Raw genomic sequence first — 19,225 nt, 5'->3', positions numbered from 1 at the left:
GTAATTATTATCTTGAGTATTTAGAAAAAATAATAGCGCACTGGAAAACACCTCAGCAATTTTATTTGCAACTAGTTGACAATATTATTTCGATATGAAGAGGGCACATCCGAGCGCCTATTTTTTGCTACCCTCTGATTTGTATCAGAATTTGTATTAAACTACTGACGAATGTTTTGCAGGCCAGTTTCCTAAAAATAAGAGGCATGTCAAAATTGGAAAACGAACGGAAGCAAGCGGAATGATGCATCCAAAATGGCGTCATAAGTTCAATTTTTGTTCGATCTATGTACATGTGGCACAATACAGACAACAAAATAAATTATTTTAATCAAATTACAAATTTAAAGCTTCAATTAAATTAACTTAACAGTAGAATCACCATGTAAAGCGCCCTTGAGGTATTTTATTACGAAAATGGCGCTATATAAGTTATCCACAATAAATAAATAAATAAAAAATTTTATAATGTTTGACTCACCTCGACTTCTCCGGAATCGATGACGTAAAAGTTGTCTCCTTCATCACCCTGTTGGATGATGGACTCCCCAGGAAGATAGTTGACGGGGAACATGGCGTCGAAGATGTCTGATCTCTCGTTCTCATCCAGATGAGAGAATAGAACGTTCTTAGCGATGGCTTTAGATAGAGCCGCCATTGTCTTGTAGTCTTTAGGGACAACCTGTAAAAGGGTGACGACAAAAATGAATAAAAAATAATCATATTTGAGGTGTGATTATCCTTATTAATTAACGTATTCATTTTGTATAAAATCACTCATTAAAAAATATGCCAACCGGGTTCAGAACCGAGACTGTTCCTTTGTAGAGGCGTAAAAATAAACGTTCTCAATAAATCATTCACCTTGACAAAGAAACCGCTGGATTCCGAAACCGGTAGGAATATTCATTTAAATTGAGTGATTTCACACAAAATAAACACATATTTTGAGTATTTAACATGTTTTTTTTTAAATGTAAAGTCATGAATTACGTAACTTTTATTTATAAAATTACTATTTTATTTTTAAAGTCTTTATACAATATTTCATAAGCTACTTTTATATGAAAATTACACTAGGGTCATTTGAGGCAATTCTGAAAATTAAATACATCTACCGATATCGATGAAATTATTACAATGTTGAATTTATACATAAAAAACTCTTGTTTTTATGTAAAAACATTTATTATTTATCTATAAAATCGCCAGCTTTATTCATGAATGGTGTCAATTTATCTAAACAAAATACGGGTAGCAACAAACCTTTAGAGTTGTTTATGAAAATATTTTCATTCGAGATTTCATGAAATCCTTGTTTTTGTTTGAGCTGGAATTGGATCTGCCGATCATCCCTTAAATCCCAGCCAAATTAAGTCATTTGAACAAAGCTTTCCTTTGTCCAAAGATTACCGAATCGATGACGTTTTAGGGACCACATAATATAAATAACAGGGACGTGCGAAACCGTCAAATCGTCCAATCATTTCTTTATCGCCTTATGAAAAGATTGGCCGATTTTTCACAATTTCAAACGTGTGTATTAATAATATATTGATTAATTTATTATATGAGAAAAAAATGATTTTTTTTAATACGCACCTACACACGTGTATCTTTGAATATAAGTAGTTTATTTGACAATACTGACTGCGAAGGGTCAATTTTATTTTAGCGCTTTTACGCAATAAATTGCGAGATAAAGTTAAGTATGGTCAAGTTTAACGCAAGGCCCAAAATTTGTAAAAAAATATATCAGTTCTTATATTATTATTAATAAAATATTTACAGTAATTATCGCATAAATCCATTTAAAAGAGCAAGATGCTAGTGTGGAGTTAATTTTACGCGTAAAAGTATTGTTCGTATTCTGAAAGTTAAAAATGAGTTAAACATTGAATTTTTCGAAGCAGTTACTTTGTGGTTCGGCATTAATATTCAGATTCTTAAGTTTAAAACAATTCTTTTTATATCTTACTACAGGACCTCACCCGGACTCGATAAAATTTTCTTAAGTAAACCGATTTCGCAATTTTTGTACACTTTGTATAAGTTTATTTCACGGAGGGAGAGCTTAGCTTGAAAACATTCAAAGTAGTTTTTAGATTAATCATTCAAATATATGCAGGAGTTAGTATTCACCCTACTGAGTAAAATATTACTTATTAAAATAGACAGTGAAGTTGCGTAGAATAACAATTTATTGGACAGAGATTTTACAACTGTGAACGGGGACAATAAGGACGCGGGGAGATGAGGCGAAGTACTTGTCAGTCAGTCAGTCAGTCAGTACTGAGCTTGTCGAACTGACTTACTAAAGATGCTACCACTCATATATAGTTATTGTCCAGTGTTTATTTGACTTCCTAGTAGGATCTTAAGGTCGTGTACTAATTCCGTGTTCCTCGGCGATTTTATATCTGCTCGTATCAGCAGTTTGTTATTGGTTATTTGACAATATATTGTTTGCATTCAGTTTACAAGTTAACTTTAATTTATTTTCTTTCTGAAAATGTTTTTTTTTTTTGCATTTGAGCATTTTTTTAATTCTTACTTTTTAATTAATTTTAGTAATTTTTTTAAAGATTTTAATATTATTTCCATTTATGTAAATACTAACTAGAAACTGTTAACATAAGTTTTTTTACTGTAATTTTAATTTTTAAACTACTTTCATATATGTTTTTTCCCCTTGTAATATTATTGAACTTAAAAAATAAAAATAGTTAATTGATAACCTTAGCATTTAGTATAATATGGAAACTCCACTGTTCTATTAGAGATAAGTCTAATTTGTATACTATAAAGCTATGTAATTGTACTGTATGCTTTCTGAATAAAATAAAATAAATAAAAAAATACAGGAAATGTGTGATTCTCCTCGAAGTCTCACAGATATAATATAACCTATAGACAACACGAAAATATATCAAACTGGATGTCAATACGTAGACTCCTGATTTCCGAACAAAGAGCTATGGCGAAGGTTTCTGCTTCGAAAAGCGTTGCGAAAAAAAGTTGGAATTCATATTTAAATTGGGCATATAATTAGTAAACAAATAATCCCTAAATCAATTTATATTGCAATAAAAACCAAAGATTGGCCATTTTATGGAGAGAGTCGATATGACTAAACGTATTGGAAAATTGCATTGTACTGGCAGGGAAATCTTTTGAGATAGAACGAGCTTAAACACAAACGAACAAGAGTATTTATTCAAGGCGAAATAAAGCCACTATAGTGGCAAATTTCGCAGGAAACTAGGTGACATTTCCATTTAAAGTCACTCTAACGTGTCCAAACCGCTACACCCAGGAAGGAAACGCCGTTTTGTGCAAAATATTTATAGCCTACAATAGTAACTACAACTCTGTACACATAGATTCTAAACATCCTGTATACGAAAGATTTACGTGGAATAACAACACGCCAAAAGGTTTTTTTTATTTCCCAACTCCAGCATAAAATGTCAAGTAATATGAAGGTCAACCGTGGAAAAGTCCTCTTAAGAGACCGCTGGCGCTGAGCCGAAACATTTGAAAATAATGACGATTATTTCAAAACCTCTTTTGACTCCTATTACAGCACAAAAGGCCTTAATTGAATTGTTTATTCGCGAGATGCTTTGCTTGAATGAATAAATGATTTTCTCCGTTTCTGCCCCATCTCGGTAAATCAATTATTTAGTACTCGGTCGCAAGTCACCTCCCAGAAATACAAAGGCATTGTTTAAAATAATGCCATCTGTTGTATCATTATAATCTCATTCATATTCATTACCACGTGCTGTTTTCTTCATTAGGAAATGCACACATTAACAATACAAATTAAAATGGGTGCTAATACAATACGTTTATAATTTAAAAACGCGTACAGTGTGCGCATTAGGGCGGGTCGAAAACAGCGATTTTTCGATTATCGAATTCAAACAGGGCTCAAAATTGCGAATTGGTATGCTTTTTACCGGAAAAATACTGGAAAAATCAGGCATTGCACAGTTAGTAGCGCAAAGGGCCTAAAATATGGAAAACATAACAAGAAATGACGAATTTTAATTGTCAGTATTTTTCCGTTGATAAGCATGCGAATAAGCAAGTTTTGCCTTGTTTGAATTCGATAATCGACAAATCGCTGTTTTCAACCCGCTCTAGTGTGCATACTCGTGCATAGATTATGAAATAACATAAAACTATATGATTTCATGATAATATTAAATTATGCATTAAAAGATTAAAATATTAAAAGAGAAAAAATGTTAGGCATCTAGTTATTCTGTGTTATCAAAAAAGGTAGATATTTTAATGTTGTAAAATATTGTTTATTGTCTTTAAAAATAGACGTGTAATAACTCAAAATATTATACAGCTAAATATTATCTACATATAAATATTAATTACTAATAATTCTAAGGTTTATGTTTATTTACTATTAGCTTCAATGGTGGTAATTTATGTAAATATTATATCCAATCATTAATTCGGCCATTCATCGAAAAATCGCTGACTTTGAAGTCGAACACGACAGTGCTTGAGTTTCTGTCTATGGCGAAGGCAAAATGATGACGTTACATTATCTAAAGAGTAATAGAGGACCTTGCAAGTGGGTTAAGAAGCTAAGGAGCGAAGGAGAAGGTGGCACTAAAACGATACTAAGACAAGAATGGCTTCCAAAATATATTTCAAATGTTTTTCTGGTCTAGGAAAGATTATTTTGAATAATATATATTTTAATACTCATTTTTTAAAGAAATATAAGCGTTCTTATGATTTCCCAAAAGATTTGAATTTTGGGGCCATTTTCAATGAGTTGTAAATAACTCACTATTAGACTATGAGGAAGTTCAGTGTCTTTTTTTCTTTTTTTATTTGTTAATGGAGTATTAAACTAAGCCAATTTTTTTATTTTTATATATCGTATTAACAGCGCTATGATTTTTTAAAGTTTTGTATTTTTGAAATAACTCCGCGTGTGACGTCGGAGGTTGTTATATGACAGTTCTTCCGATTGGTTCGTTTACGGTGACCGGATATCCTTCAAAGCTCTCATATCATTGGATGGTTCATATAAACCAATGACGTCATTCAAAGTAGTGCGTTTTTATTTAAACACTCTTTTTTTTTCGTACATTTTTAAGAAATTTTACAGTACAATTTAATGCTTTAATTTTTACCGCGCGCAAGAAAACATTTTTTGTATCCAATTTCCCGTAGGGCTGAAGTTCCTCATTGGAATCAAGTTGGGGCATGATGAGATTCGAACCTCGGACCTCTGATTCGTGAATCCGAAACACTAGCCACGGAACCACAACCCGATTAAAAATATTTTATTCCAGCTGGGTTAGGCGATGATAGTTTTTGCAGTAATGGGAATAATTAAACCACCATAAAAAAGTAGGTACAAAGAGATTTAAAGTAACAAAAAATAAAAGAAAAACCTATGTATTTCTTACTGTACTTATAAAAAAGCAACGAAAAGATTGTACTTTTTGTGTTCATTAAATTGTTATGTATAAACGTTATTTACACTTTTAGTACATGGAAAAAACATGACAATTGACATTTTAAGTATATTATTTATTTATTCACAGTGTAGTACACCAGTTTTTCAACACACTATAATTTATTGAAGAGTTTTTCGAACGATGAATATATTGGATACCTATAAATATATTGAACTTTAGATTACGTGTCTATCTACATAAATAGAAAATATAATATATGACCGCTTACCTTTCTTTTTCTCGAATCCGCAACTATAAAAAAATATTCACGATTCGAGAGGAAATTTATTTCCGCATGGAAAAACATTTACGATTTATTTGAAAGAAAAAAACAAAGGACAAACGTCGGGTGATTACAAAGAAAAACCTTTGAACTCTCAAGTAATTGTATGCTAAATGCAACAGAAAAATAAGAATTACAAGGAAGAAAATATTACATGGAAATACAGATAGCTATGTATTTGTTTAGGTGATCCAACAGAAAAATACTTCGTTTTATGTTTTTGCTTTGACGAATGGGACGTCGTAAGTTGGTTATATTTAATAAATACTCGTAATCAGTAACAAGTATAATGCTGTAATCGGAGTTTATTCTAGCAGATCTTTAAAATGCATTTTAAATCTACCTTTCAAATTTTATTCTAAAAGCACCTACATGACCATTCGCGAATTATTAAGAAAATAATACCTAGTGAAATATACTATCATCTTCGTGATACAATTTATTTGCTTCTACTCGTGTACTATTAAAATGTTTTTTTTTTGCACCACATTAGGCCAGGAAATTACAGTGGTGAATTACATCACAGAGCACCCAGGCTTGAGAAAAATCACATTTAAATTTTTGTGTTCTCACCGGGAATCGAACCCGGAACCTTCCGTGCGCGAGTCAAGCGTCTTGACCACTACACCACGGAGGCCGTAAATGATATGTAAATGGTTTCGGTTTGAACTCAAGAGCTACCGACCTCCTTTTTCAACGCAACATTCCGGTAACAAAATTACGAGAAAGAATCATCACTTAATCATCACCTACTAGGCAACGCCTGAAAACAATTTTCCAATTTTTATACTTCTTCTTTTACCAGGTAGTAATTCAAAAATGTTTGATTATGTCCAAATGCTTGCAGACTGGCTGGATTTGGTTCAGCCGGATGAATCTCACCCACGTGATAAAGGTTTCAGCTCTTTTACTTCACAAAAGTCAACAGATGGAAGAGTTGAGGAAATGTGGATGTTCAAACATGGGCAGAATGGTGAATGTTACACAGTGTGTAAAGTGGCCACTTAAACCAGCCAATGACAGGTCATAAGCCCTGTAAATGCCCAGACTTCCATATTCCCTTCTCAAAAAATTTTTTCCCTCTCTGTTGAAATAAATGTAAATATGAACAACTCCCTAGGGAGAAAATCCAGCCAGTTTGCAAGCATTTGGACATAATCAAACATTGTTTAATTCTGATTGATTCAATTTCTAAAAATATCTTATTTAAGTTTTTATTACCTTTATACCTGCCCTTATCGGTACCGGTTTGAGTTATTTCCGGCTGAAGGTGGAAGAAGAATAAGCAATACGATGTTCTTTAATTTAAGGGCTCGCAAAGTAATTTTGTTTCCCGGGTGTACGGTAAGGGCAAGTTTTTGCTTTTCTAACATAGTAATTTGAATGGGTTCTAAAGTTCATATTCTGGTCTAAATAAACTCTCGAAAAATTCATTTACATACGGAATTAATGGCATAATTTCGAAACACAATATAGTGTGAACAATATGTAATCCAAATGACGTTACAAAAATTAATAAATACTGAGGTTGGGCTAAGGCAACAAGTTTCGGAAATTATGACGATAAAAGATTTATTGATTAAAGATTTATATAACAATTAACGAAAGCATATTATATATTTTTAATTCCAATTTGTTAAGACAGAGTTGAATTTACGTTATGCAAATGTGTAGTCAAATATATTTAAGCTGATATTTATAAGTTTTTTTTATATTCATCAATCGAGACCTAAACTAAAATTACTATTTTTAATTCATTTACTATTTAAGTCAATATTAAGATAAATCACATAATATCTCAATTAGAGTCATAATGTGGTCTTTAATTTCGATTTTAAGTTTGTCATTTTGTTCAACATTGTCCGTTTCTTTTGCACTGAAATATTATTTTCGTTGTTGTTTTCGTTTTTTTTTTTAATGCCTCTATACTTAAATTTCTTAGATTTTCACGGCCGTTCAGATGCACAATAAGTTTTTCTGGGTTATTATGCCGTGTGTCGTTCGTACTATTTACGGACGTTTCGGATCGCATTACAGCGTCCATCATCAGAGTTGATGTAATTTGTGAAATAGATGTGTAACCTTAAGTACTGAGGATTTGTAGACTTACACATTATTTATCAACTCACCTAGTACTTTGTCCGCAGCTGCTCTAAATAAGGACTTGAAGCTACAGTGGAAACACAAATACAAATAAAATAAAAATAAATAAACAATTTACCTTCTTCACGTAGCTGGCGGCGTCCTCCTCTGTGACGGGCTCGGCGCTGATGCCGCCGCGGCGCCGCGCCGGCTGCGCGGCCGGCTGCGGTAGCGGGCTCAGGTCATCCGTGTCCTCGGGCGCCGCGGCCGCCAGCGCCGCCGCCGCCGAGTGCGCCTGCTCCTGGAACGCGCCCGCACAGTGAGACACAAGACACAACACGCAATACGCAATTATTACCTATTCCCTATGCACATAGTGGAACGGGAAGCATATTCGTGAATATCCGACGCGTTATCCGTTGGGGGTGTTACGGAATCCACCAGCAATTGCTTCGTAAATAGCAGACGTGTCGGATAGGAGATACCTGACGCCTTATCGATCCCAGTAATAACCGAAACAAACCAAATTCTTTTTATGGGACATTAATGGCGTAGTCGAGACACTACAATGAAAACGAGAATGTTTATGTTGAGCGACATTATCAGGCGCTACTCAGGGGCGATATTATGGCTACTAACTAACTATTTTGATGTTCCTTTACATTTTTTATTCATATTTCTTTGCATCTGTATCGTTATATTTTTTTGTTAATATTTCTATGTTTTTCCTTTCCCTTTATTTGTAATATTTTTAAAAAAATATTTATTTTACAAAAACAGTCTAAAATGATATAATGAAATAAAAAAGATACGGTTTAAAGACAGCCAGCGAAGTTTCAAAGAATGCAGCGCCCTATGCATCATTTGGTGCTGATAGGGGTATGGTGGTATATTTAAAGTGGTTGCAATTTAACATAATTATTTTAATAAGCTGCATCTTTGTACAAATGCGTGTATTATTTGTTAATTTTCATTATTTAAAAAAATAATTATTATGTTGCTATTAACACTATGTATCCCGGAGCCGTGTAAACACGTGATTATATAACCAAGCGTTGCGTCCCGGTCCCGTGTTTTCGTGTGGTTTACCAGCTGTCCAAAAAAGTGCATTTTACTGTCATCTAGTGACTTTTATTAGTACTTTTTCGTTGCTGGTGAACTACGTGAAAACTCGGGACCGGGACACAACGCATGGTTATTATAATCACGTGTTCACACGGCTCCGGGATATAAAGCACAAAAAAAGAGTGAGACGCTGTAGGTATATGTGCGAACATTGCAATGTGGTTCAGCATAAAGGCCAATGTTGGCAAAACGATCATACAAAATTGACTTATTAAATTTTTTCAAATAAATATAAGAAGTTTTAAGAAATCTGTTGTAATGTGCACTTATTATCTACCATTTACAATACAAAAATTTAATCTAGATTTATTTAATATCGGGACATTTTTCAAAAACTAACAATCAAGCGAAACAAAACATCTTATTTTATTTTTTTAAATAAATATTTGCATTCAAATTACGAATTAAGCTGTGGTAAAGCAGATCCTTCTCTTGACCACATAACCTGATAGTATTCACAAAACTAAAATCTCTGATTCAAAGTCCAAAACACTACCGAGGGACTTATGCCCGACTTACATAATATCCACTACAAAGAAATATCAAAGGCAAGCAATATCTAAAATTGAATAAACAGAGCGTAGCAAGTATCTGAAAATTGAGATATTTCCGGCTAAAGGTGGAAGAAGAATAAGCAATATGATGTTCTTTAATTTAAGGGCTCGCAAAGTAATTTTGTTTCCCGGGTGTACGTATTTACCTAATGTAATTATGATACCGTGAGCAAAATTGTTTGCGAATTCTTTTTAAGCACGGTTAAGTACTGATGTTTTAAACTTTTCTTTGGTTATTTAGGGACGGCTTTAAAATGGTCGACTTCATTTACAGAAAGTACGCCGTGTTAGACGTGTTTTTGATTGAAAAGTTTCTTGTTTTGTTATTTGAAACTTTGGCACGCATATTCCGAAAGGAGAAAGAGTTTTGTGATTAAGCTTACTTCAGTAACAGAAGTAAAAACGAATGTTCAAAACATAAGTCAAAATTGACCCGCCTCTGTCGAGTGTTTTGTACTTTTATGTTTACTATATAATATGTATTAAATCGTTATTACAATAAATTGTGAAGTAAATCATGCAACGTTTATAACATCATATCAAAATAATACTTTGTTTAAAATATCATTTAATGAATTGACGAAAAGATACAAACAACCTGTTAATTAAGTGTTAAAATACATTATGACAACAGAGAAATAACAAAAATGAAAAACATAAATCAATTAATCTATATTGAGCATGAAGCACACCCGATTGATTTAACAAAATATCGATGATATTCAGTTTTATATGGCTTCCCCTAGTTTTATAACATTAAATTATTATTATATATTAATATAAAACGGTAAAATATTTATCAATGTACAACATTAAAACGACATTTATATGAAATTTTGTTAGTAACATGGCTTTAACCAAATAAGGCAATTGAAAATTCAATACAATTATCGGAATTTTGTGATGAAAAATAAATTCAAATTGACTATGTCTACTAACATCGTTAAAACTTTAACCGATCAGTTCCCGAGGACCCAGTGTTAGATTAGTTTGTTATTCCTAAAACGGCATAATTTTGGTGTCAGCCAAATTATATACGAATGGTAAGAAAAAGGAAACTTTGGATTTTTTATCGTGAAAGATGATGAGATGTTCGATTATTTTATTGCAAAATAAGAGTAATAAGTGTATCCACTTTCAGAGTTGTTTTACTGAAATATTTTGAAATTCAATAAAATTATTTTGAATATTGTCATCCAGTTTTCCGAGTATTGCTGTAATTATTTTTTTTATATAAATAAAAGGCAGTAAATATCACAATTAAATCAAACGATAATAATGTACATCTAATAAGTAAATAGTATAGTATGTAACCACGATTGAACATATTAATGTTCATACGCAGCAATTATCGTTCAATACTTAGAACTAAGAACAGAACTAAAGAGTTAAATATTTCAAATAACTTGGGTGAAAAAAAAGGCTAATAATTTATGATTCAATTCGTACCTTTTACAAGTATCAAAAGAGCCTACATCATTTATGTTTCATATAACTTTTATCTAAACATTCGATAAAATGCGTGAAACGATCGAAGCTTCAAATGACGATATCCAGTCTCACCTGTATATTAAATACAGGAATTTTACAATAATCAAATAAATGCGCTTTTGTCTAATGCTTCTTTGTCCTAAAGGTAAAAAGACCTTAGGCATGATTATGATATATTAATAAAATGTAATAATATTGTACTATTATTTGAATAACTATTTATTACATCAATGGTGCGGGATACACATGAATTCAAGAGTTTTTTCGTACTACTTATATACCTATATAATTCATCAATTTTGCTAGAAATTGTAAGCGAATCACATTCATAACGAAAAAGGTCATAAAGAAAAGAATTGTAAAAAATGTTTCCTTGACATTATGTATTTCCGGCGCATTGCAGATTTGATTGCATTAGTACCTAGTACGTATTATTTTAATAATTTGCAAGAGAAATTTATATTCCTACAATTCCACATAAAAAACTGCATGAATAAATTATTAGTCGTGGAACATTGCAGTATTGAGTGATGCAATATATTTTCATGCTCGAAAATGTTTTGGTTTATTCATTTGCGTTAGTAAAATAATAAAAGTGGAACATGTTAAAAAACACAAGTTTTCAATAGCCAATATTTAACCAATATGTGAAACAATATCAAAGGTTATTAAATAAATTATTCAGCATGGAAAATGTTAACAATGGTCCGATTCAAAACCACATAATATGAACTATTTTTTCTATCATAAAGCAATATAAAAAAATATACATTTTGGAGTTTAAATTTGACAGGGCTATTTGTACGCATGGCTTACATAATATCATCAAGTGTGAATATTTGTAAACAGTTTCGCACATCTGAGCGTTCAATGCTATTCTGTAGATCTATATTATAGTACATGCCACCGCGAAAGGTATAATGATTTTTATATTGCCAATTGAAGCGTAGGCGTAGGTAAGATAGTTTACCTTTACCTATCCACCATACTGCATAGATACTCTAAAGAAATGTTATGCAATGGTGGTAAGTTGGCAAATCATGATAAATAACATCTGTACCTCAGAGGCAGACGGATGCAAATCCAAACGTCAAATGTTCATCCAAAGTCTAAAGAATCTACTTTCTCTAAGTGATTTCTAGTTATTATTATTATTTTATTTATTTCTCAAAAATATTTACAAAACAGTATTAAATTAAAAGTCCTGCTGAGTTGCATGCATACAACTCGTCAGCAGGTCCTTATAAATTGCATCGATTATTATACTTCACCTAAATTAACAATAATTTTACTTGAAAAACATTACATATTACATTATCAAAAATTAAAAACTATCACTAATACAAAAACTTTTTTCTATTAAACATAATTTGAGCAAACGTCTCACTCCTGCATTTAACTCAGTATTTTTAATATTGTGTGGTAACATATTAAATATTTTAGGTATACTGTATTGCAGTGTCCTTTTGCCATATTTATTGCAATATCTAGGAACAGCTAGCCCTTCCAAACTAGTAAACCTTTATGGCATTAATTTTTATTTCAGTATCTTAATACATTGGTTCTTTCAATATAATACTTAATTTTTTTCAAAATCAATGGACATGATCATAAACTGGATACGAAAATCGAAATGTCATTTCATCAAATTCTGGATTTACATCCGTCCGCCTCTGAGGTACAGATATCAATAGAAACCGTGAGGCGTTCTGGGGATTAGTATCTTTATACACCGCTAATATGTTCTAGGTCGTATGTGACAATCCGTGACCTTACGCTACTATTGGGGAGCGCTTAATACAATCAACACACATGTTACGTCCATATTAAAACAACAAATTGCACAAGAATCGTAATGATCGAGGATTAGACGTAGAAAGGTTAAAATAAACAGACAAGAGATCGGATCGAGCGATAAGGAAAATGCTATTCAGTCATTTACAGCACGCGTAATGTGAAAATGGTTCAACATAATAAATATTAAAAGCGTACGTTTTTGTTTGAGAGTGGTAAACTTTCTGTTTTAATGTCTTTATATCGCTACTTTTCCCGCACAATTAAATTGGTTTATTGTAATAATACGTAAATTTTCGTAAGGTAAGCTTTTCGCTTTTTTGTTATCTTAACCTATTTATGAATTATGTATCGTAAAAAATACATAGTGATTTAGTGAATTGTCGAATGAATGAGCGAGCGTTTCCGTTAAATATTATACGTTATCGGTTGCTTTAAAAAAAACAATAATTAATTCCGCAAGTGTAGAAAAACATTTATCGACTTAAGTTTTTCTGTGTTTATGAAAACAGAATCAATAAAGTAAGAATAATAAAATGTCATAAAAAACATTACTATTTTATGAAATGTAGTAGCAAATATGGCAGACAGGTGCAGCGAACAAACTTTGTTCTCAGCAGACACTAGGGGAAATATTAACCCTGATACCGTACCAACGCTTGTTTGATTTCAAAGGAAATGTTGACAAAGATTTTAAGAAAAAAATAATTAAATGGTTAATGTGTAACAGAGCTTTATATTGATTATCATTTAATGTCATCTATTTTAATTTTTATAAATAAATTTTGTGTGAAAATTAGGTTTGCTTTTAGTTCTTAATAAAGTTTATATTACTTTTAATTTATATAATTTCTCTAACGTTTCTCTTTGTAAAGGAAAAATAAGAAACCTGCTGACAAGCCGGTTTCGCGGTTTAGTGGGTTTCATTATTTTTCCTTTTATATTTTCTGTACATGTTTTTACCTTCTTTAATAAAATAAAAATAAAAAAATGAAAAAAAGATATTTTCCAAGAAAAAAAAAATCGGCTCGTAAAAATATTTTTTCGTCTACATAGATACAATACTATTTTATGAATCGTCAAAAAGCTTTAAAAAAGTAAGAAGCATCGGGTTTAAATTGTAGAATAGCAATAAAAATAAATACACCGAGTATCACCGCACTTAAAAATAATCACAACACAAAATTAACAGAAATAAGTTCTAAACCAAGATTCCGATTTGAAGTATACCATTTGAGAAGTGGTACCTATAATTTTGGTTCTAGGTATTTCTGTACAAAACCGGAAAATTATTAATGTTCAGCATACCCACACTTATATTACGATAATACTTTTGTTTATTTATTAGTGCTTTTACCCTCTAACACCCAGTTTACGAGTCAAAATTGACACCTATTAATCTAATTGCCTTTGTAAAAGTATTTTTTACGATTTTTAAATTTCGGTAAAAACTCATATTTTAGAGCTAACAACTCATGATGATGAAAAACTCAAACGCGTGAGGAAATTAAAAATAATAATAACGTCACACAATAAATAACAAAATGAGAATAAACTTAAACGCTTAGCTAATTAAAGAATCGAGGTTTAGTTTATAAAAAAAACTAGTATTATTCAGGACTTACACGTATATTTATAGTTGGACTTGAAACACGCGAATAGACTATTAAAAAGTTCTTAACTTTTCCGTGTAAAACCTTAGAGAGACCTTGTGTAAATAAATTCCAGCACCTTAGAAAATTCGACCACCAAATAAAAAGATTACTTATTTTTCCGCTGTTAAGGGTAGTCGGTACATAAAAAGTGCGTGTTTTTTATTACTCGCTTCTAAGGGCTGAGCAACTAGCTAAAAGCTCTCAGCTAGACGGATGTGACGCAGTATGACGTCAATCGCGTAAGGTTTCGAAAAAAGTCTAATTTGGTAAGTGTTATCTAAGTTTTGCGCTGCCAGGCAAGGCTGGCAGGTAATTATTTTCTACTGGCATTGGAAACTCCGCGCGCGAGTTGTTGGAACGGTGGGAAATTTATCATCTGAATCAATGTTGTCATTTTCTGTTCAACTAAAGAGCATGCTAATGAGCGCCAGAATAGACACAGGTTGAGGAAAGGCGGCGGCAATAATATTAATACTGCGCGGAAAATCATAAGATAACAGCATTAAAAATCATAATTTATAAGTGTAACAAAAACATGTTTCTCCTTTGTATTATATTAGATTAAATAAATAAATATACTATTATCATAATGATATATCATATCTTACACAGTAATAAATAAGCCACCTAGCAAATAGTGTTTTATATTGGTTTTTTTTCCACTTAAAAATACTGGGATTGTTGAATGAAAATTGATCGTATAATTGATTAGGCAGCATTCACAGTTTATCTGTCTTTGTAATATATATTATAGCTTATTATGTATATGTGAATTGTTAAATAGTGATTTATTGCGGTAGTGAGTAGGCCATTCAAACGTCGTCGTATTTATTTCCGTTATCTCTTCCTTAGTACCCTACAATTCCTATATGTTGCTACTGAGGCCAACACAGTCCACACGGTCCACAAGAGGGCGATTTCGCCTGATTTATATTATCTTCAAATGGAGCTTTATTCGACCACTCAAAGCCAGCGGGTAATTTTGGGATTTGATTCAAATTCGATTCCCAGATAATTGATGGCAAAAAATACCAAAATAACATTGTATCTGCCTGTTACAATAATGTGTCTTTTAGACGTTGAGGACATTGGATAACGAGTTAATTTCCGGAAAACGCCAGTAATGCCGTATGCGAGTGCGGTAAATAGGACGCGGTGCGGCATTCGGTAGTGGTTTGTACCGTTTGTGGCTTGTGGCACGCGACTGGGAAAACAAACGTTTATTTGCTATTATTGCTTTTGGGCGGAAAACAAAACTTATACACTGTGAGAAATGTAGAACGATTTTGGCTGAAAGATACCGAAATAGCTTATGTGACTTGAATATTATAATTTTGACGCTGAATATAGCCAGTCAAAAGTTTGATTACAGGCGTAAATACTACTATAGATGTAGTTTTTTTTTTAATGTTTTACAAGATTTTGGCGTAGAATACAAATACTATGATTTTGATTATATTGTTTTATTTATTTATCAACGGCCGTAGGCAACCGGAATAACAAGGTAAATTCCCTGGCACATATTTCTGTAACACGTCGGCACAGGTCCACGGACACGAACTTTATTATTTTGTGTCTTTAACACAACACATATTTGCTGTTTTGGGATGAAAAAAAAAAACTTGTAAATCCGAGAAAATTGCTCAGAATTATCACACCAAAATTACATATCTTGATTATTAAAAAATATAAGAAACCAGTTTATTAAAATAATTTAATTTAAAATCACCAACTGAGAAAGTTTCGTCGCGGCTCGATTCCCGCCAGTTGCAAGAAAAAATCCAAGAAATATTTTTTCCCAATTAATCTGGATGTTGTGGTATACTTTTCATAACTTCCTTCCACATGTTCTATTCCCAACTGCTGACAAGCCAATAAAATAGAAGCTTAGCCGGTTATTCATTTTTTTAAAAATACTATACGTGCAATGATTTCGATTGAACAAGTTTAACGAAGGTCACGATATGACGTGACACGACGTTTCAATATGACCCGTGTTTATAAATGAAACGAATTAGTTTCGCTACAAAATGCCAGTAACTTTATCGACAGTAATCAAAAACATAAAGCAATTTAGATGTCATTCTAAATCAGTTTCTAAATAAAAGCGTGGCAGTTGAAAGTAAAATTTAGGAAAGCCTTAGAACTTCGTAGATATTCATTATAATAACAACATGCCGAGTTTAGAAGGATGTTGTGAGAAAGTTTATTACGATGCCGTTTTCATGCAAACTTCGGGCCACGAAATATACAAGTTTCAATTGAAACCGATATTCAAACCGGGCGTTCAGAAGTTTGTTCATTAAAGTAAAACTATGGAACCAAAACGAAAGATTTATTTATGTTTTACTTTAACAGCACTAATGAGGAAGTTCAGTGGTTGTTTATTATTTTTTTATAATAGACTAAATATTTTTTTGTTAATAGACTAAATAAAACATTCAAGTTTGTAGGTGAAAAATTCATTCGAGTTTGTAGGTTTGTAGGTGAAAAAAAAAGGATTAAAGTATCACTCGTCTTTTATTTCTATAACAGAGTTTTGTATTTCTGAAATTACTTCACGTGTGACGTCTCAAGTTCTCTTCCGCTTCTACTCGGTCATCGGTCGATCGGTCCGTTGAGAGTAAGTTAATCGGAAATCTTCCAGAACTCTCTTATTATTGGTTGGTTTATAGGAACTAGTGACGTCGTTCGGAGTAGTTCGTTTTTATAAAATTAGCTGTGCCGTACATTTTCAGGAAACTTTGCCGTATAATTTAATGGTCTAATTTTTACCGCGCGTAAGAAAACATTTTTTGTATCTAATTTCCCGTAGGGCTGAAGTTCCTCATCGTCTTTTATATATCTGCACAGAAACGATTATATTATATATTTTTCACCCTCTGATTTTTGTTTCATATAATATCCAAGATATAGGTATTTATATTTACTACTTAAATAATATATAATGATTTGTTTTCTTAGATTTATTTTTCTTTTCTGTATCTTTCCTGATTTTTAAAAAGTTTATTTAACTTGGCTAATTAATTAATACCTACCCACTTTTTTACTGATTTTGTATAATCGTTTTTTACTACTATTGTTTATTATCCCCGCTGTAAAAAAATTAAAAATATTGTAATTTCAAAGTAACATACAAAAATACGTAAGCATATATATATAAATAAAAGCTAATAACGAATTATATTAAGAGTTGAAATATGTAATAAAGACTAGATATGTAAATGTTTAGAATATAAGCAAATATCTTCCATCTCCATTGTGAGACAGGTTATGGTTCTGTTGTAGTATCGCGGATTCCAAATCAAAAAGACTGACCGTTCGAACCCCACTCTACCACAACTAATTTTCCATTTTCTATCACAGTTATTTACGACTAAACGATAATACCACTAAAATGAAACTATTTGAAGAACGCAAATGTTCATATAACAAAGAAAAAATAAAAACATTTCCATCACAGTACAAACTCCGAAAAATATTAGTCCTTTTCATGACAAAATACGAGTAGTGATAAGATTTTTCTCTTATTCATAAAATTTCAACTCATACAGGTGCTGAAAAACAAAGGGTATAAACCAAAGTTTAATAACTAAAACAAAACTATTTACAAAGCAATTATTGAACCACACGTTAACTACTGTAGTAGCATTTTATTTTTATCAAACAAAGAAAACATAGATAAACTAACTGTATTACAAAATAAAGCCTTTAGAATCATTTTGAAAAAAAACAGATATGCGAGGGTAAAGTCGATGGTAAATGAAATGAAATTATTAACATATAAACAAAGAATATTTTACAATACAATGATATTTGTTTATAAAATTATAAACTCTAATAAAAAAACAGAATTTTGGAAAAAAAATGATCGGAACCAGCATGAACACGATCACAATACTAGAGAAAAGAACAAAATTAGACTTCCATTTAGGAAAAAGGCAAAGTCACAAAATTCGATTTTATTTAAAGCAATTAAAAAGTATTACGAAATGGAAAAAAATATTTATGAAGAAAAAAACATATCAAAATTTAAAATAATGGTCAAGACATATGTGATAAACAATTTATAAATTAAATATATTTGCAATGTTATTATTAGAACACACATAACAATATGTATGATATGTGTGCCCTACTTTAAGATTTAAATAATAATAATAATAGGTAATATGGCGACCTGCAACAATAGAATTCTCTGCTTCCATTATATAAATGCATACGTAGTATAATCTACCCATATTGTCATTATCGGGGGCCTTTATTGATTATTTGCCTTACGATGTTATGGCTTTTCATTTTACATCGTTTTCATAGGTAATAATATATTAAAATTATATTCACATATCTGCGATCCACGATATGATCGTCTACTGCAAATCCACTGTGTCGGCTCCATCTGCTCCAATCCCTCATTTTGAAAATGTGCAATTAAAGTTATGATGGGTAAGCTTTATGATTCTTTTCTGTTAAACATTAGTTAAACCTGAAATATACCGATCGGATTGGGGATCAATTACTCGTACAATCAAAGTTATTAATAAATATTACAAGGAATTGAGAATCAACTAGTTACCAATTAAACAAAGTAACTATGCAAATTTATTTGTAATTTGGGTAAAAGATTAATTTCATTTGATAAAGAAATAAAATATCGCGTGATATTTTAAACAAAATAAGCTTTGAGCTAAATGAAAATATTTAAAATTTCTGTGATATTTTTTATGAAATAACAAATGG

At 31.5% G+C, this 19,225-nt stretch overlaps 1 protein-coding gene across 9 annotated transcripts in view; it reads right to left on the bottom strand.

Annotated features, from left to right (window-relative positions):
* Pka-R1 (protein kinase, cAMP-dependent, regulatory subunit type 1) overlaps positions 1 to 19,225 on the bottom strand; it is a 147,173-nt gene that overhangs the window by 11,593 nt on the left and 116,355 nt on the right. For 5 of the 9 annotated variants that reach the window (XM_088227586.1, XM_088227592.1, XM_088227588.1 and 2 more), the window contains exons 2-3: positions 8,006 to 8,161; positions 482 to 682 (exon numbers count right to left, since the gene is read on the bottom strand). In XM_088227586.1, the coding sequence (XP_088083712.1) occupies positions 482 to 682; positions 8,006 to 8,161 (357 nt within the window). Of the gene's footprint in view, positions 1 to 481; positions 683 to 8,005; positions 8,168 to 19,225 lie in introns of all 9 variants that reach the window. The other 4 variants (XM_088227585.1, XM_088227587.1, XM_088227590.1 and 1 more) reach the window with 1 other exon arrangement.

Source organism: Micrasema longulum, unplaced genomic scaffold, assembly GCF_059751315.1.
Source record: "Micrasema longulum isolate JH-2025_06_02 unplaced genomic scaffold, ASM5975131v1 h1tg000511l, whole genome shotgun sequence".
In the NCBI taxonomy this organism is placed as follows: Eukaryota; Metazoa; Arthropoda; class Insecta; order Trichoptera; family Brachycentridae; genus Micrasema; species Micrasema longulum.
The sequence above is the reverse complement of the archived record's forward strand: the minus strand, read 5'-3'. Positions and strand labels throughout refer to the sequence as shown.